This window comes from Panthera pardus, unplaced genomic scaffold (assembly GCF_024362965.1).
Source record: "Panthera pardus isolate Hobbes unplaced genomic scaffold, ASM2436296v1 HiC_scaffold_8, whole genome shotgun sequence".
Lineage (NCBI taxonomy): Eukaryota > Metazoa > Chordata > Mammalia > Carnivora > Felidae > Panthera > Panthera pardus.
The window spans coordinates 96,230,550-96,257,652 of record NW_026527013.1 but is presented as its reverse complement, the minus strand read 5'-3'; the positions used below and the strand labels follow the sequence as shown (position 1 = coordinate 96,257,652).

At 36.9% G+C, this 27,103-nt stretch overlaps 1 protein-coding gene and 1 non-coding gene across 6 annotated transcripts in view; one reads left to right on the top strand and one right to left on the bottom strand.

Annotated features, from left to right (window-relative positions):
• Positions 1–26,383, top strand: part of HEPACAM2 (HEPACAM family member 2) — a 43,139-nt gene extending 16,756 nt beyond the window's left edge. For 2 of the 5 annotated variants that reach the window (XM_053898557.1, XM_019443323.2), the window contains exons 4-10: positions 5,968–6,264; positions 16,801–16,926; positions 17,016–17,040; positions 17,132–17,169; positions 18,523–18,596; positions 22,370–22,479; positions 25,713–26,383. In XM_053898557.1, the coding sequence (XP_053754532.1) occupies positions 5,968–6,264; positions 16,801–16,926; positions 17,016–17,040; positions 17,132–17,169; positions 18,523–18,596; positions 22,370–22,479; positions 25,713–25,716 (674 nt within the window). In that variant the 3' untranslated portion in view covers positions 25,717–26,383. Of the gene's footprint in view, positions 1–5,967; positions 6,265–16,800; positions 16,927–17,015; positions 17,041–17,131; positions 17,170–18,522; positions 18,597–22,369; positions 22,484–25,712 lie in introns of those variants that run through there. The other 3 variants (XM_019443326.2, XM_019443324.2, XM_053898558.1) reach the window with 2 other exon arrangements.
• Positions 4,401–4,509, bottom strand: LOC128775773 (U6 spliceosomal RNA). Its single transcript, XR_008420749.1, has one exon. It is a non-coding gene; the product is annotated as a U6 spliceosomal RNA (small nuclear RNA).
• Positions 26,384–27,103: the final 720 nt, after the last annotated feature.

Below are 27,103 nucleotides of genomic sequence, written 5' to 3'. Positions count from 1 at the left end.
TTTTCTTTCTTGATTAATTTTACATTCAAATGCAAAACTCTTCACTCAGTCAACATCTCATCTTACTGACCTTCATTCATTCTTTTATTCACTCAATCACTCATAATTTGTTTGATTCAAAAATCAAACATCATGGTCTAGTTTGTGCTAAATAATTATTACTTATTACATAACATATAGAAACACAACCCAGACTCATTAATTTTTAAATTTTTCTTTCTGTTGCTATTTTAGCCCATTTTATTGTTTGTTTTTGTTTGTATTGGTTTGATTTGGGGTTACAGTAATTAAATAAAATATATAATGGAAATATTGGTCATTTATCCTTTCTGTTGATGTGGCACCCTTATTTTTGCAGTCTATATCATTTTATGAAAACTGGGAATGTGTGCCTTGGTTGGGAAGTTGGGTTCCCACTTCCCTTTCTTCACTTGGTTGCACCCTCCTCTTCCTTCACAGTATCATCTTCCCCAGAAAGGCTCATCTGCCCTTGCCTTGTCTCACCTCTTCAGAGTCACAAAGAGGTTTGCTGTACTCCTGTAGCACCATCTTTCCTGGCACTCACTGCACTGGAGTCTTTCTGCTCATAAGCACCCCAACCCCGAGTAGGAGCTCTGCGTTATTCATCTCAATACTCCCTGACACAGATTAAGATTAACCAACTCAATACGAGTTTCTTGAACTTGACTAAAATGGAACAGCTTTCCTCATATCCCTTTCAAATTACAGTGTTACTTGAGGATGCTGTAACAAGGCTAAATTCCCATCATAAGATAACAGCTTCTTAATTATAGCGCTTTGGCCTTTCATTTTGTTTTTTGTTTTTTTGTGTGTTTGTTTCTGATCTTTAGAAAAGTTCCTCAATAAAAATGTCATATTGCAATATTCTCCCATGAAGGTCTACATCATAACTTAGAATTTCAGTATGAATCTACTACTCTGTTTTCTTAAGGCACTGTTTCTATGACAGCTTCCTTCATGAAAGCAGGAGTTATTTTTTTTTATTTTAGCAGAAAAAGTATAACAGAATCTGTCAAGATTGGCCATGTATGTATGAGGTTATGATGTCATAACCTGGTATTGGATTTGGTGGAATATAACGTCAAGTCAGTAATTCAGACAAATACCTACTTGTAGTTCATGAAATGTCTATGCCCTCCAGCTCTGTTGAGAATAATAACCCAGTAACCACTGTATTTTGTGTGCAACATATGGCACGGCTGCAGGGAAGTACTCTAAGTGATAAAAATTAAAGAAAAAAAAAGGTCATTCACTGTAAATAGTTACCATCTGCTCCCCAAGCAGGGTGGCAAGCAGCATCATGATAGAAATTTAGGTACTGTTCCCGCCCAGTCATAAATTGTGAAAGAGAACAGATGATATGTGATTTTATAAGTCACTTAGTAAACAGCCATTTCTGAGGCAAAGGGTTTAATTCTACTGGGAGTTCTCTGCCACAGGCAAGAAACTAAACCATAATCCAAAGTCAAAATAGAATTATCCTTCTTTCATTTTCAATGTCAGAGGCCACACTGGTTGAATCACTCCAAATGTCTTCAATTGGATTGCCCATTCTGATGAATAATGTATTAGGCTACACCTCACAGTAAAAGATGGCCAGACTGAAGTGCTCAAAAGGAAATAACATCATAGTGTAGTAAGAAAAAACATTCTAAGAGTGAAGAGTGCAGAGTGCAAGAGAAAGAAAGAAAGAAAGAAAGAAAGAAAGAAAGAAAGAAAGAAAGAAAGAAAGAAAGAAAGGCAATCTGTGTGTATGAGAGAGAGAGAGAGAGAGAGAGAGAGAGAGAGAGAGAGAGAGAGAGAGAGAAGTATAGAAGATTTAAAGATCGGGGTGCCTTGGGTGGCTCAGTCACTTAAGCGTCCGACTCTTAATCTCAGCTCAGGTCATGATCTCACGGGTTCATGAGTTTGAACGCCCAGCTCTGCACACAGACAGCGTGGAACCTGCTTGGGATTCTGTCTCTGCCCCTCCCCCCCTCACAATAAATAAATAAACTTTAAAAAATTAAAAAAAGAAGATTTAAAAATCATACACTGAAATATGGATATTCATTCTTTGAATGGTAAAATTACAAATAAGTTTTCTTTCCATCTTCATGATTCTCTGAATTTTAGGGTTTTATGCAATGAACATATATTTCTTGTATAATCAGATAAAATATGTTACATTTTAATAAATCATATCAGAAGAAAGGAATTTAAATGGTTCAAGGTATTAGATTCCAGGAACTGGAAGAAATGTTTGTATGGGGGCTAAGAGAGTTTGAGGGATTTTGAGGCTAACTCTTAAGAGTCAGATATAGCATTTAATTAAGGCAGAGGAGAAAAGTTTATGCCAATCATGAAACCCAACAAATGAGGAAGTAGCAAAATCAAAATATACATGCATATAGGAAAGATAAGCTAAGATTCCTTTCCTTATAAGCATATTTTATTTGAAAGTAGAGCAATATTATTAAATTAGGTAATCAACCTTATTCACCACTTGGCTCTGACAGTGGACTTCCTTTACATATTGAGTCCACTCTACAAAATGAAAGAATTACTATTTTTGAGAATACTCCATTATGTGGCAGGATCCTAAGGCAATTCTAATTGAGGAGTTCTCAAAAAGTTTCGAGTAACATCAGCACACTGAAAAGAATATCACTCATTTTTATGTGTGTCAAATTATCAAGCAATTTGTTTTTAGAGTCACATTCTGTAAACTCTGAAAACAGAGACTTAAACTGAATGGCTGTATTTTTATGACCACACTTCTCTTCTTTATCACAGCTGACAGAAAAGCTCTCTCAGACTTTAGTTTTTGTGCACAGACTTGGGTCTCTTGCTGTTCCAACCTTAGTTATTTCCTTCCCTTGGTTTCCTACAATATGAAGCATAACCAATACCCACCAGTTGGTGGTCTTTGCTTCTTTAATGTTCTGTCAATGCTGACAATGTAAGGGGATGCTGTTGCTGCACTGAGCCTGGGAGAATAGCCACAGGAATCCTGTCTATCACACCTCAGATTGCCCCGCAATGCCTAGAACAATATTATGCACACGGTAACATCTCAAAGCCTAGAACAATATTAGGCACACAGTAACATCTCAATATTGATTTTGGTCGAGTGAGTGAAAACAACTTTTCATTTCCGTTATACAACCTACATTTAGTGGAATTCAGAATAAAAGGGTTCCATTTAGCACACACTTCTGAAAGAGTGGTTTTCCCCCTGAGACTGTATCATAGCCTGAAATGACAGGGTTCTAGTACAGCTAGTACAGTTACAGGAAAGGGTATTCATTTCTCTTCATTTTAATTATTCATCTCCTGTTCCTGATTACATCAAATTTGAAGATACTAACTTCTATGTTTGCTTCCTGAAATCAGGATCATCTCATGTATATATATATAAATATAAACCTGTAAGTTTCCTTCAGATGTCTGTGTCTTTAGGAAGCAAGTATGTGCAAAGTGCATGTTCCCTAGCTAAATATAATTTATTGTTTTGCATCTTCAGTTCCTGTTTTATCTTAGGAAATGTGTTTCTCCAGTGATAGATCAGCCAGAAAATGCTGACATAATAGAGAACCACTCTGGGAATCCGCAAATTTGAGGTTGGCTTGTCAGTATCCAAAATAGCTTTAGCATATCATTAATCACTCAAAAGTATTTCAAAGGTAGAAAGAACTTTGTCAACCATTCATCCAGTCAGTGTTTCATAGTAAAGGTGAAAAAAGTGAGATCTAAAAGTTTAAATGACTTCTGAAGAACACGTAACTAACAATTGACAAAATCAGGATTAAATGTAGTGATAACTGATAATGACTACTGTATAATCATTACATCATATTATTCCATACAATGAGAGATGAACAGTCAGTACATTTTTTTTAAAAAATCAGAACCTTGGGGCACCTGGCTGACTCTTCGGTTGAGCGACTGACTCTTGGTTTCGGTGCAGGTCACTATTGGTGAGATTGAGCCCAGCATCAGGCTCTGTACTGGCAGCATGGAGCCTGCTTGGGATTCTATCTCCCTCTACCTCTGCTTCTCCCCTGCTTGCACTTTCTCTCTATCTAAATAAATAAACATTGAAAAAAAAGTCAGAACTCTGAGACTAGGTTATTACTGAGCAAACCACCCATAGCCTTTTCCAGTTTATCAATTCCTTGAGTGTAAGAACTGTGTCTTAAACATTTTTTCTCTCATATATTAAATATACCATCTAACAATATCTCTCAAACAGGACTTTTTGTTTTTTTTTTTTTATTTTTTTTTTTATTTTATTTTATTATTATTTTTTTTTTTTAATATATGAAATTTACTGTCAAATTGGTTTCCATACAACACCCAGTGCTCATCCCAAAAGGTGCCCTGCTCAATACCCATCAAAAAATATGGAACGCTTCACGAATTTGCGTGTCATCCTTGCGCAGGGGCCAGGCTCAAACAGGACTTTTTGATATATTACTTGATTAACTGAGTACAGAATTAATATGTAATTAGATAATTACTTATTATAGAACTAATAATGTAGTTATGCAATAAGAAATTGTTCTGATATAGAAAATTATGCCACATACATTTTTGGGGAGGTAATGTGAATGATCAAATACATATATTATAGAGTCCTAGCTCTGCTATATAATAGCTATGTGACCATGGGAAAATTAATTTTTTAAATGTTTCTTCCTTCATCTTACAATGGGAATAACATCTACCTCATGTGGTCGCTTTAAAGATTAAATGTGGTAGTCTGTGTAAGTACTTAAAGTGCCTTTATATGGAAAGTAGCCAATAAATATTGATTGTGACCAGCTGAAAAATGAACATAATCATACCTAAACCTTGAAGTTTTTAGAATAGAAGCCAGGATTTAGACTGAAGCAGAAAAACTTATCTAGCTGGGAAAATTTTTAAATCTGTCTTTATTTTTGGAAGAAAGCAATGGGAAATGTGTCTTTATCTGCAGCCATTCTGGTGCCATAGAAATAGCAAAATGCTACAAGAATATTGCAGTAAGGACAAACACCATGGGATATCCATGACTAAATAGTTTACTGATGCTCAATGAATATTTGTTTTTTTTTTTTGTTTGTTTTTTGTTTTTTTTTTTTAACGTTTATTTATTTTTGAGACAGAGGGAGACAGAGCATGAACGGGGGAGGGTCAGAGAGAGGGAGACACAGAATCTGAAACAGGCTCCAGGCTCTGAGCTGTCAGCACAGGGGCCCGATGCAGGGCTCAAACTCACGGACTGCGAGATCGTGACCTGAGCCGAAGTCGGCGCTCAACCGACTGAGCCACCCAGGCGCCCCAATGAATACTTGTTAATAATAATGAAGAGATTATTTTTCCAAATAGAATTCTAAGCTTAGTTTGCAGGGAGGAATATTTAAAATTCTTTGCTAATGCGACACTTCTGTATCTCTTTGCACAAATTTGTGCTCCATGTGAAACTATGTATTTTATAAATATTTGCATGGCTTACCCTAGAACTGAGAATAAAAACAGATAATACTCAAAATATGGCTGTCAATGAGAAACTAATGGCCATAATCTATTTTTTAAAGTGCTTTCAAGTGCACTTTTAAAGTGCAACTCTGTTTTAAGAAAGATGGAACTTGTCTAACATGATTGCAGACATATCAATACTTTACTCAAAACTTAGCATGACAGTTATGATGGCAGTGTCTCTGAAATTACACACTAAGTTTCAAGCCTTTCACTATATCAGATAAGTTCAATCGCACCTCAAATAATTTCGATTGTTGTGGATATCAGAATAACACATTTTTAGGTCCTCATGATTTATTGGGAATCTAAATGAGGATCTATCTGCCAAGTTGAACATGAAGACTTTCATAGAAAGTAAAATGCTGCTAAGCTCTCCCAAATGCTATAACTATATTGTGATTATTTATGCCACCCCTTTATTTCCTTTTTCAATTAATGCAGATGGACCTTATGGACTTCAAGTTAATTCTGACAAAGGGCTAAAAGTAGGGGAAGTGTTTACTGTTGACATTGGAGAAGCCATCTTGTTTTACTGTTCTGCTGATTCTTACCCCCCCAACACCTACTCCTGGATCCGGAGGACTGACAATACAACATATGTCATCAAGCATGGACCTCGCTTGGAAGTTACATCTGAGAAAGTAGCCCAGAAGCCAACTGATTATGTGTGCTGTGCTTACAACAATGTAACTGGACGGCGAGATGAAGCTCATTTCACAGTCATCATCACTTCTGTAGGTAAGTGTGACATAAAAGGCAAGGATCCCAAGGAAACACAAATGCATGCTGGCCTTCTAATAGTCCAATTTTATACCTGTGTGGAAGAGAAAGCCATTGTGGATTGTTGATAAACTTTAAGAAACTCTCTTTCCTGAGTAAACTAATCCATGGCTTCTATGAGTCAAAGAAAGAAAACCCAAAACAGAATGAAGGGGCAATTCAATTGTTAACTCTCAAGGACTATGAAGAAAAAGGGAATTCAATAAATGACTCTAAATATGCATTTATGCTCTTGATTTTACAAACAGGAATATAAGAGAAGCAGTTTACTCATTGAAACTGGGTTTATATCTGCTATTGCATTAGCTCAGGTGAATAAATCTCAGTAAGTTGGAAATCTGGTTTTCCTACTATCTAATTTGACTCCTCTTCTCACTGTCTTTCATGGGCCTCCCTTCCTCTTTTATCACTTAAACACCTGCAATCTGTGGAAGTTCTCAACAAGGTTCTCAACACCTTGGAAACTACAAATTTTGTAGGTCTGTGAAATTTGACATTCTTTAGAAATTAATTCTAAATTCTTCAGAAAAATCTGATTTTTCAGAAAGCTTATTGATCCACAAAAAGGTAAATATCACTGCCCAAAAATGTATGCTTGTCAAATTCCCATCCTTTTAAGCCTTCTCTTCTCTGTAATATAATTTTATTTTCCTATATGATTTCCTTCACTCCCATGGTTTCATATAACACTGGTACATCCCAAATCTATATCTTTAAAGCTCTAAAACTGTATACTCAGTTACCTTCTGATTATCTCCAATTTGAAATACCAGAGGCAGTGTATAAGTCCAACATACCAAAACTGAACCATCTTCTTTCCCCCAAATAACTATTATTTCTGTATTCCCTGTTTAAGTGAATGGCCCTGCTGTCTACCAACCTAAACCAGAAAGCTAAATGCCACTTCAGACCCCTTTCTCTTGCTTATTGCTGTGCCCAGCATCCCATCACCACGTTTGTCCATTCTCCTTCCTTCCTACCTCTTAAACCCATTTTATTCTCTCCTTATTCCTTCTCCTTCTTTCCTGAATTTCTTCTCCTCTCCCTCTCCTTTTCCCTCTCCCTTTCCTCCTCCTCATCCCCCTCTTCCACCTTGTCCTCATCCTCCACCTTTTTCTCCTTTTGCTTCTTCCTCTACTACTTCTACTGCTACTATCAAGTCCTTCCTGGACTCAGCTTTGCACATAAAGACAAGTCAGTATCCACCTGGGGAACACCTGACAGCAGGCTTGGGCAGGGATGGGTGGCTAGGGTGCCTATTGGTGGTGTAGGAACAAGTGAGCAAAAGATAACACCAAACAATACTTTCTCCATTGATATCTTCTCTTTCTCTGTCTTTACAGCCCTTGTGTCTAGATTAGGGCCCATAATATAGAAAGAGTTAATACATTTTGTTGAATAAATGAAGCAAGAATATAATCCTTATAATTCTTAGGCTAAATGTTTTAGTATGTAGCTATTGGGCTGTGCGCATCAAAATCACCTGGGGAGGTCTAATGATGTATTTTCATTAAGACACCTCAGACCTATTGGGTCAGGATCTTGAAAGTAGGATCTAGGAATCTGAATATTAAACAAGCACAAGTGTGGCAATTATGTGTTTAAGGTGTTTCTTTTTCCCCTATAGTCTTTTGAGCTTATTAAAAAGCCACCAAGAATTCTAAGACTATAACAAACTACAAATTGATAAAGAAATGCATAGTGGATAGAATCCCTCCATGATTCCTTAAAGTTGAATGTATTCATATTTGTGAAATCACCTGAATATATTGGAATTTGTATAACTGTCATGGTGAAGTTTTATTTTTTTATGTGAAGAAAATACCACACTGTCTAGAAAAGTGTTATCCAATAGAAATTTTTGCAGTGAAGGAAATATTTGATCTGCACTAGCCAGTATGGTAACCACTACCTTCATTTGGTTTTTGAGCATTTAATTTTTTTTAATGTTTACTTTTATTTTTGAGAGAAGGAAAGACAGAGCATGAGTGGGACAGTGGCAGGGAGAGAGGGAGACACAGAATCAGAAGCAGGCTTCAGTGGCTTTTGAGCATTTAAATTTAGCTCTGCAACTGAGGGACTGAATTTATGTTATTTATTAAATATTTAAATTTTATTTAAATTATAAATAAATTAAATAGCCACATGTATCTGGCGGCTACCATATTGGACAATGCAGCTCTAGAATTTTTACCTGAGTTATGTGTCATTTGGGAAGTAGATAATAATTTATTTCCTTTATAGCTCCCCAAAGCGTATCTGTGTTTAGGGTGCTCTAAATCTGACGCTCATTTATTCATTATTTAGCACCTAATATTGGCCAAATACTGTGATAGGCATTGAGAATGCCAACTGAAAAAAAATTCCTGCTAACAAAATGACCACAGCTTAATATACACAGCAGGCATATGAACAGCTAAGGTGCATCATTTGCTTTCTATTTTATTAAAATTTTATTAGGATTAACCAGCTCTTAACCTCAGTGGCTGACCAAAACGTAATTTTAAAGCAAGCCATAATTAAGCATATAAAGTAGTTGACTAGCAATCTGGGTGTCATCTTAGACTTGTTCCTTATGCTCATTGCAAATGAAAACATAGCTCCAATATGTAGTTGTATACCACATTGACAACTTTCACACTGCCTGAACTTTCTCCATTAATATTTGGCTAAGGTATTTTCATAATATCAGAAGCCCCCAATATTTGATTAAGATCTTATTACTGATGCCCAAAGACAGCTACAGTCTTTATATCAAATAATTGCCTTTTGCAAAATATAAAAAACCTGTTTGACCTGTACAAAGATCAGGTATTTGTTATTATAGTAAATAAGAAGAGCAGGTGCTTATTTTTCAGAGGGATTCAGAGTTGTCAACATTAGTGACCTTTTTCTGGTTTTTAGAGCTATTTTTCAACTCCTATATGTCCACAGAACTTTAACTCAAACAGCAACAAATGCCAAAGAAAATGAGTAGTATTGATGTGTTTTAAGTATTTGATTTTTTTTTAAGTTTTCCAAATTAATGAATCTCCGCAATGGAGATTAAATATACACTAACCTACAGTGAAAAAATGAACACCACTTGTAACTACCATTTGAGCACTTACTGATCATACACTCTGAGAAGCAATCTATGTTAAGATCTGTAGAGAATTTTGAGGGATAAGATACCTGCCTCTGAGATATTTTCAGAGCCAAGTTGTATTTGGTGTAACCAGAGTCTAGTACTAAGAAATAGATGAACGTTTTTGTTTTTAGTGAGGCACATAACATGGTGGCCAACCAAAAAGTTTCAGCAAAAAGCTGTGGAGGGCAATGGACAAAGGAGTCAAAGATGACTCCAAGATCACAAATAAGGAAAGAAAATAACAAGGTCAGGAAAGAATCAAAAGTTTTATTGGAGACTTTCAGTTGGGGAGAGGAAGGCCAGAGAAAGTGATGTTTGGCTCCAGATGGTGCCTTCTACCTCGGGGCTATGATTCACATCTAATTTGAGACATTAATTGACCTTTCTGTCTCAGTGGAGATATACTACAGAAAACAGGGACAATGGGCAACGTCACACAGCTAGTAAGTCATAAAATAATATCTGAATTCAAAGCCCTTGTTTTAATCATTATATAAACTGCCTCCCTTGACATTCTTGACTGAGAATATCAGTAAGACTATGGTCTTTCTAGAACGTATACCACATATCCAGGATAGTGTATATTTTCTCATCACCTTAACTAACTTTGTGCTATATACAAAGAGATACTCTGGTTTGTCCATGATATGTATATGCTTTCATATTAATGAGAAATTATGAAATACCTGTAACTAAAAATAGTATCTAAAATATAAGTTTCAAGGAAACAATAGCAATAAAAATAATACATTAGCATTTGTATTTGAAAAATAAATGATTTTATTTATTTAATTAAGGACTTCCTTGAATGCAGATGTCCATGATTTACAATTTTAATGGGGTCTAAACCACTGTTGTGACATGCAATATATATAAAATGAAAGTTTATGATGAGAATTCAAGTGTTCACACTTAATGAAGATATTCAAATATATAAATTATTAGAATTCCCAAGAACCACATGGCTATAATTCAGAATTTATATATAATAGAAATGTCTTGAATTTGTATGTGATCCTAAGAAATCTATCACTTTGAGAAAGAGATAAAGAGAGAACGCGCGTGCGCACACATGGGGGAGGGGCAGAGAGGGAGAAGGAGAGAGAGAGAATCCCAAGCAGGCTCTGCACCACCAGCATGGAGCTCAATGTGGGGCTTGAACTCACAAACCATGAGATCATGACCTGAACCAAAGTCTGACACTTAACTGAGTCACCCAAGTGTCCCTATCATTTTTTTATATGTATTTCTATTGTACACCATTTCATACAGAAGAGAATAGGAAAATGATCCAAAGTAGGAAAATGAATTGACTAATTTCTTCTACCTAGAAACTTCTCATGTTAAGATCTTAAGGAGACATATTTCACTTTGGGCCACTGGAGAAAACAGCTAAGATAGAACTACAGCCCTGACATCCAGACCCTAAGACGTTAGACATCCCCATGAGCTTTTAGCACAGAATAACTGTGTCAGTCAGGTGGAGCCATGGGAGAGTATAGAAACAGCACCCCTCCCCAATATGGGGCTTTCATCTCTATAGGGACAGGAATCAGCTGTCATAATCAGCAAGCAGACTGTCTGAGAGAGATCTCAGAACTCCATTCTGATCTCGGAATAGACGAGCAGACTGGTGGCATATGGCTGCCCTGTTCTGGGTGCAGTCTCTCAAACAGCAGGGCTGTGATGCCATGGAAACCACACCTCTTGCCCATATTTGCACTTAATTATGTTATTTCATTTTATTTGTTTGCCTAGGGAGGGGGCAAATAGCATTTGCAGTAGGGCTTTGGTAAATGAGTCAATCATATTTAAATAATGAAGAGAATGGCATGCTATGAGCTAAACAGTAGGAAACTCTCTAAAAGAAAGAATGGGGCTCCTGCAAGTGTCTAGAACTGCATTCAGAATTCCTATACATTCTCTGTAGCAATAGGATCAGAATTTATCTGCTGCCTTACTTTCAAGTGGGGGTTTCAGAAGTCCATCTCTCCAAGACACACTTGCCTAGAACGGAGACTACAGCAACTATGCCCCTTGATTTGATCCTTGACATATTTGGCATTTTTTATTTTGTGAAAGGAAGCAAATTTCAAGTTCTGGGATGGAGAATCAGTGTCAAGAGATAGTCAGGATGCTCTAGAGGAGAAGGAGGCCTAACAGGGAATATCATTTGTTCTGAGAAAAGGGACTATGCTTATTCCTCTTTTTCCAGGGAAAGGATTTGCCATAGCCAAGGTTTTGGGGTGACAGACATTGGCCACTATAGGGTGGTTCTCTGATGTAGGGCTAACAGAGCTAAAGGGAAAAGAGGCAAGAGGACAATAAAGAAGGAATCTAAAGAGATAAGGAAGTAATGGTAAAGGGAATAAGTGGGATCCTCTGAAGGACAGAATGTGCAAATTCGATCATTTTAGGAAACACAAATCAAAAAGGACAAAAAGTTAAAAATGAAGGAGACGCAAGGAGATGTCTTATCCAAATGTAAGACATCTAATCATTGTATGTTAAACTAACTGCCAGGCTTCAGAATCATGGAAGTGCCTGGCAAAGAGCTTATGTATTCAAGAGTGTAACTTCACCATTAGAATGAGAAGTACTTGGAAATAATAATTATTAGCATATTTTCAAGATTAAGGGGGTAAAAACAGCAAAGACTATACTAAAATATTTTCCTGCGGTTTTTCTCATGGTATAAAGCACATAACAGAAGCTTGAGAAGAATAAATCAGCATTCAATACTTTTTTGAGGGGTTAGTGGAATTTTGGTGAAGACAATCAAGAAGTGAAACAGCTGAAACACATCAAGTCTGGTGTTAGAAAAGGTGGAAGGTAAAAGTGATTATATAGGAGCCTACCTGCCATTACAAAACCACTCTTTGACTATGGATTAACAGGAAAAAAATGAACTTGCAGTCAGAAAAAAACCTATGTTCCAGTCTTAGTTATGACTTACTGTAGCAAATATTTTAGTTTCTTGGAGACTATTTCTTTATCTGTACCTATAAATGCTACTTTAATTTTTAAAATTATTTACATTTTAGTGATATGATACATCTCTACCAAATAAATGGGAAACAAATGTACATTTGGTTTTAATTACATATGATGATTATACATTTAATTGTGCATATCTGAAAATTGGCTAGTTTTGATTTTAATATATGATCTAGAATGAAGAAATAGAAGGGAACCTGGGTGGCTCAGTTGGTTGAGCATCCGACTCCAGATTTTGGCTCAGGTCAAAATCCCCCAGGGTCGGGAAATCGAGTCCTGTGTCCGGCTCCATGCTGAGCAGGGAGCCTGCTTAAGATTCTCTCTCTCTCTCTCTCTCTCCTCTCTCTCTCTCTCTCTCTCTCCACCCGTCTTCCCCTCTCAACTCTCTCTCTCAAAAAAAAATTAATTAAATTAAACGAAGAAATAGAGAATTCACTTGCTAAAAGTGGTGCCCAAATCATATTCTATATTTAGTATTTCACCCTTATTACTTTGCTTTTCTATCCCTGCTGGTGTTTCAAGAGAGTATTCTATTTGCCTTTATCTTACTGACAATGACACCAGAGTATGGGTTCTTCCAAATTTATATTTTAAAAGTAAAACAGATTAGCTTTTGTTGAGTTTCTAAAATTCTACCTCTAGGATAATAGAGAATGTGGAAATCAATCATACAAAGAACAATAAAACCATTCAGGGATTTTGATTCTGAAGAAGAGAATTCTCAGGGGAGATGTGACAGAAAAATCATGCAGAAAAAGGATTTGACTTATTAGTTATAATTTCGTTGGTAGAACTGAAGAGATTTGAGCTTAATGGTGGAAGGATTGCTGTTTCTCATATAATGGTCAGGTAGAAGTGATGGAAAGAGCATAGAACTATAGTCAGACATTATTGAGTTCAACTTTGTGTATCCTGAGTGTTAGCTGTCCCATCTTTTATATGGAACTTATTCTTGTATTTTGGAGGCCAGTGGAAGTGGTAAGCAGTAAAAGTATTGGTAGTTTTTTTTTCATCTTCAAAGTCTAAGACACAAAGAAAAAATGTATAACCAACAAGCAACTAGAGAGGAAAAGAGAAATAAAATGAAGTCCTGATTAATCCAAATGAAGATAAGAAAGGAGAGACAAGAATGGAGGAAATATAGAAAAAATAATAAGATTGTAGATCTAAAACAAAATATATTAATAATTTCATTAAATATTAAGGTACTAAATATTCCAACTAAAAGACAAAAAATGTCAAACTGGATTACAAAATACTATTCAGGAGCACCTGGGTGGCTCAGTAGGTTAAACGCCTGATTTCAGCTCAGGTCACAGTCTCATGATTTGTGAGATTGAGCCCCACATCCAGCTCTGTGCTGACAGTGTGGAGCCTACTTGGGATTCTCTCTCTCCCTCTCTCTCTCTTCCCATCCCCCACTCATACTCTCTCTCTCAATAAATAAATAAATAAACTTAAAAAATACTATTCAATGCAAAAAATACTATTTGATGATTATAAGATATACATTGTATATATAAGGATACTGAAAGATTGAAAGTAAAAGGATGAACAAATAAACCATACAAATAGCCAAAAGAAAGCTGATATACCACTACTATTATCAGACAAATTACATAAGAGTTGGATAAATTTTTTGAGACAAGAAGTAATACTTTAGATTAAAAAAGTGGACATTTCATAAGAGTAAAGTGGTCTCTCGAGGCACCTGGGTGGCTCAGTCAGTTGAGCGTCCGACTTCGGTTCAGGTCATGATCTCACAGTTTGTGGGTTCGAGCCCCACATTGGGCTCTGTGCTGACGGCTCAGAGCCTGGAGCCTGCTTCGGATTCTGTGTCTCCCTCCCTCTCTGCTCCTCCCCTGCTCATGCTGTCTCTCTCTCTCTCTTTCAAAAATAAATAAAATCATTAAAAAAAATTTTTAATAAAAAAAAAAAAGAGTAAAGTGGTCTCTCCAGCAGGAGGATGTAAGCATTCTGAACTTGTATGCATCTACTAGCAGTGCTTCAAAGTGTATCTAATAAATAGCAAAAATTAACAAAGTAGAAAAATCCATAATCAGAGTAGGAGATTTTAGCATACATCTCTTGGTAACTAATAGAACAAACAGGCAAAAACTTAGTAGGAATAGAGAAAAATAATCTGACCTAATTGAATTAATATAGAATATAACATACAACAACTGTAGAATATACCCTCTTTTCATATGACCATGTATATGGTCATCTTTCTAAAATCTTGGTATTCAAAAGATTGAAATCAAACAGAGTCTGTCCTCTAGAGTAGACTTCAACTAAAAATCAATAACAGAAAACAAAACTAGAAAAATTCCCAACTTAAATAAATAAAGCAACATGTTTTCTAAATAGCCCATAGGTCAAATAAGAAATCTCAGTGAAGGGGTGCCTGGGTGGCTCAGTTGGTTGAGCAGCCGACTTCAGCTCAGGTCATGATCTCATGGTTTGTGAGCTCAAGCCCCGTGTCGGGCTCTGTGCTGACAGCTGAGAGCCTGGAGTCTGCTTCAGATTCTCTGTCTCCCTCTCTCTCTCTTTCTCTGCCCCTCTCTCGATCACACTCTGTCTCTCTCTATCTCAGAAATAAATAAACATTAAAAAAAAATTTTTAAAGAAATCTCAATGAAAATTATAAAATATTATAATTTTATAATATAATAATTTCTTAATCATGAAAATACTACTTATAAAAAACTCACTGGATGTGTTGTTCTATAGTAAGATTGTCTACACTTAAGAAAGTGATGGAGAGGGGTGCCAGTGTGGCTCACTCAGTTGAGTGTCCGACTCTTGATTTCAGCTCAGGTCATGATTTCATGGTCATGAGATCGAGCCCTGAGTCAGGCATGGAACCTACTTAACATTCTCCCTCTCCCTCTGCCCCTCTCCCACGTTACTCTCTCTCTTTCTCTGAAATAAAAAAAGACAAAAAAAGAGAAAGTGATGGAGAAAATAATAATGCCAAATAAATTTAAGAGTATATTATGTCCATAGCCATCACATTATCTATGGCACAAAAAATTGAGGAAATATTCTTCCAGCATCAAAAACTATTATTCAGTCCAGCATTATTCACATGATTGATGAATGAATGAAGTTCCAATGTATGCTGTCATTTCCTTTTCATCACACTAAATATCAACCAACATTCATATTAAAACTAAACTTGTTCATTTATGATGTAACCTATTTCTTTGTTCAATTACATAGTAATCATAGTAGTTATTTAAAGTCTAATTTTTTCAAAATATGGTTGAATTTAACCCATAGACGGAAAATATGAGAGTTTAGCAAAAAGCAACAAGTGCATTTCCTGAGAATCAGCTATGTGTAATTAACAGTAAAGAGTATTGCATATTTTATAATTATTTCTAAGTTATGTGCTACACTTCCTTTATACCATTAAAATTTGTAATTTTTGTATGTATATATGTGAATACATTTTTTTGAGACTCAATTACTGGTAGGCCACTGGATAGTGTCCTATTTACATAATACACTTCATATAAGACTCTCTGGCTGCCCCAAATTCTAGAGTATTAGAGAAACAACAAAACTTAAAGGCCTCTCACTCTAACCTCATTTCACTAGTGTGAGAATCAAGGCCATCAGTCAAGTGGCTCACCCAAAGTTGCCCAGCTCTTTAGAAAGAACAAACCTGTGAGGTAGGAGCAGAGTAACTGAAGAAAGGCTCAGACCTCACAAAGAGACCACCCAGATGCTAAAGTAGTTCCGAACTAAAAAGGCCAGCTTTCCAACAGTGGGAGAATATAAATTATTAAGAGAGAAAATAAGGAAAAATAATCTTTCTAATAAGTTTTTGGTGTTCTAGTCTAGATCTAGAATCAAAAATCACATACCACCTGCCTAGAAAATCCACGTACCTGGTTTATACTAAGAGTGAGACAAAAGGAAAGAGAGAGAACCACTTAGCATCTGGGGATATTTGATACGATGAGATCAAAGTTAAATGGTTAAATGGTGGTGAACACTATTGGAAAGTATGACATAAGCTATATACGACATCTATTTCAACACATCAGTTGTAGCCTGGGCAGCTTACCACATTTATATCCTTAGCAAATTTAGGCCATTGTGATCAAATCGCTCTGTGTCCTAAAATAAGTGCATTCCTTCTGCTTGGTCTTTCTCATTCTCACTCACCTGCTCACTCTTGCTCTCTCATGTTCTCTCTCTCTCTCTCTCTTTCTCTCTACATATAAACATAAAATAAGTAATATATAATATACAGATGCAGTAATGTCCCCAGGTAAAGCATAAAAAAGTCAAACCATATAGTAACTTATTATTGATCTTTAATAAAAATATTTAAAATATGTCTTTTTATTTAGGACTCGAGAAGCTTGCACAAAAGGGGAAATCATTGTCCCCTTTAGCAAGTATAACCGGAATATCACTCTTTTTAATTATATCCATGTGTCTTCTCTTCCTATGGAAAAAATATCAACCCTATAAAGGTAGGTTAAAATTAGAAAGAAAATTTACAAATGGTTTTATATATGTGCTAAAAATTACCTTACTGTGTTTTTTTTCCTCTTGGTTTTAGTTATAAAACAGAAGCTAGAAGGCAGGTAATACATACATTTCTACAAATATAATTTTTTCTTGAATGCCTTTTCCTCAGTTATTATCAGTAACAGAAATGCCTCTTTGTCTTTTCAGACCAGAAACAGAATACAGGAAAGCTCAAACATTTTCAGGTAATGGCTATGCTGAAAGGGACTAATGTAATGTTAATGTATATTAATTAATATTGCTCATTTTAATTATTATATATAATGTACTATTGATGTAATATAATTCATATAAGGTATGAACTGCTATGATGCAAACAATCCCTTAACTTTGAATAGTGCCCTCATTTTACAAAGTGCTATCCCTTGAATTGGTTTTACTGTAAGTCATACAAATCTGTAAAATAAACCTGAAAGGCACTGAACTCCATTTTATAGGCTAGAGAACCAAGGCTCAGAGATTAAGTCACTTGCCCACCATCACTGAGTTCTTCTGAATCCTAATTTATTGATCCTTTTATTATTTTGAAAATGCCCAAGACCCTCTCACTTCATTCATTCCTAAAGCAGGGACAATGCTGGCAGCTCCCTCCCCAGGAGCAGTGGGCAGGGAAGTTTGGCAGGTTTGCTGCTTCTTTGTCCCCAGCTGGCCCCCTTATTGCCCTTCACTATTGATTCCCTACTGAGTTGTTATAAATTAAGAATGGGGCTACCCTCCAGGCCTTGGAGTCACATGATGCTGGGTTTCAGTGCCCTGTATGCCACTTTTTCCCAATGTCACCTTGGGAAAATTAACTAATTTTTTCTGACCTCAATTTTCCTCATCTATATAATGGAGGTAATTACTGCCCCCTCCCTCCACCAGGGCCACGAGGAGAATTAAATACAATGATGTAGGTGGAGTGCCTAATATGCCAGGATGCTTAGTGAATGTGGGTCTGCATCCTCTTATCAAGCCCCAGAGACCATCTGGTTCCTCCCAACCACCCCACTCCCATCATTTTACAGATGATAGTTTGGGTGATGTTGATATTACACTGCATTATATTTTGTACATATGGGCAGCTACAATAGTACATTATATATAATAATTTAAAATGAATAATATACATTATACATTGATATTAGTAGTTCTGGTGGTCTCTATTTTAGATCTGACAGGGTGTAATAAATACTATGTGTAGACTAAGAGATGCTGTGATTCCCAGGCTGAAGCCTTGGTGTGCTAACTCTCTGAGTTAGTTACAAAGGACAAAACTGCCCACGTGCGTTTATTTGACTATATGATACACCATTCCCACATCAGGCTTTAAGAATAATTGTCCCAATTCAATTCCAGTTCTCAGCTTCAGAATGAGTGATTTCCAACACTGCTTAGTTGACAATATGACCACAGGGAATTAGTAAATGTTAAATTGGTTTTATACACATATCACTTGAAACAAACAATAACGGTAAGTTTTACAAAGTCTTAAAAAAAAAACTACAATAGCAGATGGAGGTATTTGATTTGTAAGTAGTATTTGTTTTACATTTCAGGCCATGAAGATGCTCTGGAAGACTTCGGAATATATGAATTTGTTGCTTTTCCAGATGCTGCTGGTGTTCTCAGGGTTGGTTTTCCTAATGGCTGATTAACCAGAGGTGTAAGCAGCATTCACTTAAGTGCTTGGGCAGTGTGGTCAAGTGGTTGCACTACCTTCAGCAGAGTTTGCTCGCTCTGTAAAGAAAGATGTTGTTGGATCTGAGGAGCTAAACCATCTTTTGTGGCCTTTATAAATAAGGCTAACACGAATTAGGAAGTTACACTAATTCGTAAACATTCTTTACCTGGTAAGCTCAGTGAAGAGAAAACCAGCTAGGTTGAAGTTCAAGAGAACCGAACAAATAGGGAATCGGGGACCCTGATTTAAATCATTTTGCATCACCTTCATGGCTACAGCCTGTCACTTCACTGAACTCTCTGTCTATACCTCAGTTTTTTCTTCACTTCCCCTCATGTTTTGCGGAGACAATTGATCATACCCTTATGCTGTTCAGAAGAAAGGTACTATGTAAACCCAAATTATGCAAGTGCACATCTTTACTTTTATCCTAAAGTTGCCTGCGATGCAAGAAGGGGAGCTTTTACACTGTTGAAACATTTTGTTTTTCAGTGTGCAAAGACAAGATCTTTTAAAACAATCAGTTTTGTTTAACAGACATAAAGAATGTTCTCTAATCAGCTCATTAACATTTTTATAGAATTTTGTAAGGCCTCTGCTTCCTAGTTCCCCTATAATAGCTCACTTAGGGAAGGGACCATAAACAGACTACTTGCTTTGGGCATTTTCCTTTTTTTTTCTTCTTAAAGAACTATTTGTCATTAGGGATTAGTTACCTCACCTGTTCAGTGAATTCTATCAATGTGTACGGTTCATCCAGTAATTTTCCTAGCCACCGACTTTATTTCACAAATGCCATGTGAGTAATAGAGGGAGACTGATTGGATTTCATCCTTCTGAGGGCAAGTCGGCAGCACCAGCTCCCACATCATCACAAAGCTTTGCACTGCCCTATTCAGTCTCAGACAGCATTGACTCACCTTTCACTTCTACAACCGAAAAGACAAAAATAAATATTTGTAGATCAATTATTTCAAACAGCTTCTCACCACAGCAGAAAGCACCCCTCTCAGGTGTGGCTTTTAAGTAGGAAAGCAGGAAACTGAAGAGCTACTAAGACTTAGAACTGAATTTTTGAAGCTGGGAGTTTCTTTATTTAAAATAATGCAGTTTGGGGGTGCCTGAATGGCTGTCGGTTAAGCGGCCAACTTCGGTTCGGGTCATGATCACTGGTGAGTTCCACCTCTCATTGGGCTCTGTGCTGACAGCTCAGAACCTGGAGTCTGCTTCAGATTGTGTCTCCCTCACTCTCTGCCCCTCCCTCACTTGCACTCTCTCTCTCTCCTCAAAAATAAATAAAACATTAAAAATTTTTTAATTAATAAAACAACGCAGTTTTTATTCCTAGGAATTCATTAGAAAGGAGTGGGATCTATGTAAAAAATTTAAATTTAGCCTGTGATTAATCAGTACTCGGTTTCAAGATGTTATTTCAGAGGACCTCTATTTGCCCAAAATACTATAATCCCTAAGAACATGAGGCAGAGAAATGAACACTTTGACTACATATCAGCCCCACTTATTTCTGTCATAAGTACAATAATGTAATTTGGAGCCATACCAATCTTCAAAGCCGAAAATTCCTGAGGAATCAGTGAAGGTTCTTCAACTGCTGGTGCCAGGTGCTTTGGGAAAAAGTGAGAAATCAACACCAACAACAGAAAGAAAAGCATGAGCAGCAGGACACGTGTAGGAGAACCTATGTGGGAAGAAGCTGGCATGGTGGTTCTGTGTAAAGATTAGCAGCCAAATGCAATGGCTTTGAGAAGAAAGGGAAAAATAATATTAAAACCAAGATATCAAAATTGAAGTTAAGAAGGGAAACAAACTCAATTACTAACTTTTGGGGTTTTTAAAAATGAGAATAATCTCTTGGCTTGTTGTGGCACACGTACACATGGACTCCTCCTCCTCTCTCTACTTGCTGGAATTTTGCTGTCCGTTTAGCACCTCTTTGAGGAATTGGACAGAAAGCAAGGGCATGAAAGGAACAAATTTATTACTTGTTGCCAGCTCTAATATTAACTTAGGTAATATTAAGTAAGTAAGTTATTATCTATAGATTGCTTTTATCATAGGTCCTGGACACCCCCATACCAAAGAAAATCAAGAGTTGATCTCAAGTACACTTGACCCTTGAACATCATGGGGGTTAGGGGTGCCAACCCTACCCAGTCAAAAATCTGCCTGTAACTTTTGACTTCCCCCAAACTTAACTACTAATAGCCTACTGTTGACCAACAGTCTTACCAATAACATCAGCAGTCGGTTAATGCATAGTTGTCTTATATACTGTATTCTTACAATAAAATAAACTAGAGAAAAGAAAATGTTGGGTGGTTCAGTCAGTTAAGTGTCTGACTTCAGATCAGGTCATGATCTCGTGGTTTGTGAGTTCAAGCCCTGCATCAGGCTGTCTGCTGTCAGCACAGAGCCTGCTTTGGACCCTCTGTCCCCCTCTCACTCTGCCCCTCCCCCACTTGCGCGCGCGCGCGCGCGCGCGCGCGCGCTCTCTCTCTCTCTCTCTCTCTCACACACACACACACACACACACACACACACACACTCTCAAAAATAAAAAAAATAAACATAAAAAAAGAAGAAGAAATGTTAAGAAAATCATAAGGAAGAAAAAATATATTTATAGTATTGTCCTGTATTTATTGAAAAATATCCATGTATAAGTGGACCTGCACAGTTCAAAGCTGATTTGTGCAAGGGTCATCTGTACAAACTGTAAACCAAAATCTCCTTGGCACATAAATGAGAGGATGAATCACATATCCTAGGGCTGCGCTTTGAGAACTTTAGCATGTGGAATGGAAACAGTTTCCAAAGAAAACACAAAGCTAAGATGTTCCAATGTAACATAGCAGGCTAAACTGGAATGAGTTGTCAGATGATTTATCAAGGGCAAGAGTCCTCTAGGTGGAGCTGTATAAACAGGGAGGCCTGAAAATAGGAAATGTGATGAAAATCGGAATAGCTCGGGATGAGGAGGGGAACCAGACTTTACCTAACTAATTGGAATGCAATGTTTACAGGGAAAAAGAACATTATCGGATACAAGAAAGGGGAGTTAATAAAACATGAATGCCAGTTTTAATAAAAATGCATGTTGGCTTTTACCAGGCAGAAATATACTACAATACTTTCCACATTCTTCCAAGCCTTTAGTTTTTAGAACCCACTACTGCATTCAAACCAAAACATCTCCCTTTGTGTTCTATATTTCTTGGTACTTGTCTTTATTAATTTGCAGTGTGATCAGGGCTTTTGGTTGTGCATTATTTTTTTCTATTCAACCATCCTTGCATGTATAATTGGCAAGTAGTGTCAAAAAGCTAACTGAGATGTAATATAAAAGATAATCATATATGCTCTCTGGTTCTAAGCTATCCTGATATCTTCTCTTTTGCTATTTTTTCTTTCTATTATATTTCCTTTACAGTACTGCCAGCTCTTTTTCTTAAATGAAGAAAAAAAAAGCGATAGCTTTTGTCAAGCTCTTCCTCTTCTGACTTCATAGCTATGCTGCCACACAAACTACCATAGGGTAAGTGCAGGAAACTGTAGCAAGGAGAAATGAACATCGTAGGGAAGATAACCAGATCTAGTTCTCTAATCATCACTACTTCCAATTGTTTTCAACCATGCAGTAGAGTAGACACGCTATTTACTAGTCTGCTAATTTTTTTTTTTTAATGTGCCACATTTTCTAGATGCCAAGCAGGTCTGTTCCAGCCTCTGATGGTGTATCAGGACAAGATTTGAACAGTACAATTTACGAAGTCATTCAGCACATCCCTGCCCAACAGCACGACTGTCCAGAGTAAGTATGAACTTGCATTTGGTGATGCTACTTTGGAGAGGCTCAGCATTCAGTCCCTGCTTTCCCCAGAATTTATTGAAAGACTCAGAAGAAATAAATTAAAACAGGAAATTACAGCTTCTGTACATTTGAAGAAATTTCCCCACTGGAAAATAATTTTAGGGAAAAAATAGATAAACACAAGTATCTCCTAGGATTGTGCACTTGGGCCAGCGGACTAGGAGCAGAGCTCTGGAATCCAGTGTTTCCCCCAGTGAATCTACATCTGGGTATGAAAGAGATTTTCAGGCAGGTTTGCAAGCCATTTTTGGTTATCTTGATGATTTTCCAATGACTGTGGTGGTTTTGGAGCCAACGATCTGTTACTACAAATAGGACCAGGAAAAAAAAAAAACCTACAAAATATGCACAGCTCTGTCACCATCAAATGCCCAACGTCTTACAGATTCATAGTCTACTCTCAAGTGAACAGAATCACAGCAAGGACTGGCCTCACGCCCAGAGAGGATAAAACCTGAGCTGAGGCCAAAGCCAGGAAACTACTTATCTAGTTAACCTCAGGGCTGACACTAAGGAGTTGCCCTCCCTTCCCAGCCAGGGAGAAACTAAGCCTACAGCTTTTTGAAATAATGAAATGAACTTCCCTTTTTTGTGCTGTAGTTGCCCACAGGCATAACTGCCACAAATCATCTTCCATCGTTTCTTTATTTGTCATTTATTGACTTTGAAAAGAACATCAATAACCACACGGCAGGAACTTCCCCTCTGGCAAAAGAAACAGTGCTAGCAAAGTAATTCAGGCACACCTCTGGATAAATACCAAAAATAACAGCTAGCAGTGGATGAATGCATGGGAAATCATCTTAGCAGGAGGAGACCAGTCCTGGGGGTGGCAGGGGGGGACTCTGTAGTCATTTAAGGGCTAAGTGGTGAGACATCTCAGAAGACCCATCAATGCACTCCTTCTTGACCCAGGGTGCCTGGAGAATAGGGAGTCAGGTAATTTAGAAGCAGACCCTGACAGAGCTAGGAACTTATGGTTTGAAAAGAAAAGAAAATGTTTTAAAGAATTATATTATTAATCTAGTAGAACACAAGAGTCAGAATATTATTCCATGACAGTTAAAAAACAAAACAAAACCCTACCTCTCAAAAATGATACCTGACTCTCTTTACTTCTGGAATAGAAAATAAGGGATATTTTTCTTTGTTACATATAAGGAACAGAAGGAGTTTTCAGAGTATATCTGCTTCCCAATTTTGAGATTATATCCAATTAAAAATGTTATCCTATTTAAATTCATGTGTTTTTCTATATGTCTTTCACTCTGCATTATCTGTTTTTTTCCAATTAGAAGGCAAACAATACAAATGAAAACTTGAGGTTTATCTTTTAAAGCTCCCAAATATAAAATAAATGCTGATTTATTTATAAAACTGTAGAATATGGCAGCTACAGTTTCAGAACACAAAATAAAATGATTGGGTTAGTTTTGTGTGTGGAGGGAAAAAAACACTATCTCTAAGTTAAAAAAGAAAATCACCCTCTGAAACTAGACTGCTTTCAGACATGAGCAATATCTTTAGGGTTTCTTGGGAATATAAAACTTTATTTCAGAAATAAACTTGGAAGGTTGAAAATAAAGCAGAAATGCTTTTTTTTCTAGCACATAAAGGACTATTCGAAACTGCTATTGAGGACATGCTCCCTCAAGGGGCAGCAACCCCAGAACCCAAGTTCACACCCCCTGTCCCCCTCCCCATCTCCATGGCCTCTTTTCACCTCCTTTCCTGTCTTCCTAGTCTTTCTTGGCTTCCCTTTGTGCATCTTTGTCTTCCAAAGACTCTCTTTTCCTTTACCTCCATCCTTGGATGTCTGCCTCTCTGAATCTTTCCTTCTTTTTTCTTCTTTCTCTGGAAAACTGTCTCCCTTCTCTCTAAAATCTCTTTTAAAATTTCCTTCTTCTCCCTTTCTTCCAACTCATACTAAAGGGGAGCCAACATTTTTTAAAGTGTCATTTTCCTTGAATACCGACTTATTTTACCTATTCTAAATTTTAACAATGAACAAGTACAGTGCTTTCTTTTCTTTCATCGGAAACTGTTATACACTTATTTTATTTACAGCCAATCTATAAACATTTCCAGACTATTAACTATCTGCTAAGGATAGAGGTTAAGTAAGGCTCAGTCTTTTAAGGATTCCATAGTTTAGTGGACTCTTGTTTGTTTATTTTAGCTAAAGACTCATGGTCCTTAGTAGAATAAATATTCCTCAATAAAGCAAGTATTCCCTAAACACACAGAGGTTATTTTTCTCTCCTGACTGCCTATCACTTTATTCTTTAAGTCCAGTTAAACTTAACGATCAATTTTATGAATATGTAGTATTACAGGTGGTTAGTGAATCTCTCTCATTTCCCCCATTCCCAAAGTGAAGGTGCCAACTCTGGGTAAAGAAAAATAACTTACTGCTTTTTTGTACCTCTGTTTGACAGTTGCTTCTGTAATAGAAAAGACAGCCAAAAAATTCTTTCTTTGGCTCTTAGATTATTCTAGCAGTGTTGTTTTCATTACTGCATGTGTCTGTTACCTAATTGGACTGGTGTTTAACAAACTGGTAAGTTGACCTGTTTTCGTATTTTAGTACTCAGCTGTTATTTGTTTATTGAACTGATGGGTACATTTATTTAAATGCTATCTGTTGACCTCATGGAATGCTCCAGGCACAGTTTGTTTTAAACCCATAACTGGTGGGGCACCTGGGTGGCTCAGTCGGTTGAGTGTCCGACTTCTACTCAGGTCATGATCTCGCAGTTTGTCAGTTAGAGCCCCGTGTCGGGCTCTGTGCTGACAGCTCAGAGCCTGGAGTCTGCTTCAGATTCTGTCTCTCTCTCTCTCTCTGCCCCTCCTCCACTCATGCTCTGTCTCTCTCCCCTTCGGAAATAAATAAACATTTAAAAAAAAAATTATAAACCCATGACTTGGCTGTTGAGTCATTTGAGTAAGTAAACCTTTTACTAAACCTTTACTTTCAAAAGGAAATTATCTACAGAATTCAGTGATTGCTTACTCTTTACACTTACTGGATTATAAATGTAATTTTCTTGAACTAGTTTAAAACACTCGTTATTTGCAGCTATTGAAAGGAATAAAAGAGTTTAAGGTTCTTCTACCTGGGGAACTGGAAATCTGTAGAATATTTTATGCATCTTGTAACATCTCTTTGCCAGGTGAGCATTCTTGGGTAAAGCTGTGCACTGGAGTGAAATAATGAAGGAACATTTTGAGGAAAAAAAAAGTGGAAATGTATATTCACCCGGAATCAGTGAAGAAATCAAGCCCAATACCTCTTACTCATTACTCCTTTTTAATGCAGAATATAGTCATTTATAAAACTGGACTGAAGGTTTCCCAGCATACACACAATGCATTGTGCTACAGAGGAACATGGTGGGAAAATAGTTCTCAGTGGACAGTCTTTATCATGCTGACTGAGAGGAAGAAAAAGACGGGACTTTCCAATCACTCTTTTCATATCAAATTTCTCTAAAAAGCTCAATTAGTTCTAATCTATACTTCCACTTTCAACAACATTGACTATCCTATTTGAGTGACGAATGTGGAAACTTCATGTTTGTAAAATTTCCAGCAGGCTTTGTTTTATTAAATTCTCATTCATGCCAAACTACTATACTAATTTTAAAAAATATTATTCCCAAATTTCCTTCTTGCTATTTGTACCACAGAATAAGGGTGACCATCACAACAGCAAGACTTGCCTTCTCCTAGGTTGTCAATTACCAATGGCTTTTTTGAAAAGAAATAAAACACTGAAGGAAATGACGTTTTTATTTTTGTTCAAGGAAAGATGAATTCAAATAAATTATTCTGGTTTTGTTTTATATGGCCTTGATTCTTTGTCTGGTAGGGCAAAATTTTTACATAAAAGTCAGATTGTACAATTAGATTTTTTATCCTTGTTTCTCAATGTGCAATAAAGTATAGATGGTAGAGAGCTACTAAAATAAGAATCTTGCTCTGTCATTGCTTTTTTTTTTTTCAGGCTTGAAAATTTTACTTTATTGATTGCTGATTCTGGGAAAGATCTCCTACTTGTATATTGCTGTATTAAAAAAATCAGATAGAGGGGTGTCTGGGTGGCTCATTCAGCTAAGTGGCTGGCTCTTGATTTCGGCTCGGGTCATGATCAAGCCCCACATTGGACTCTGCACTGATGGTACAGAACCTGCTTGGGATTGTCTCTCTCCCTCTCTCTTTGCCCCTTCCCTGCTTGTGCTCTCTCTCAATAAATAAGCATTTTTTAAAAATCAGTTAGAGACCAAGTGGTAGAATCAGAAAACACCAATTTACAACCTCCAAGTGAAATAACTGATTCAGATACCAATCGTCATGAGGCAAGACTGCTAGATAAATGGTACCATATAAAACTGCCAGATGACCAAGCATCAGGTTGCAGAAACTGTGAAGGGAAGGTGGCCTGAGGCCTAGAGAGAAGTAAGTACACAAAGTAGCACAAGGGAGCTGGGCAGGATGCAAGAGGCCCAGGGAGTGGGGACAGTAAGGTCATCTGAGTGTGGTGGATCTGGAGGACGAAAGATGG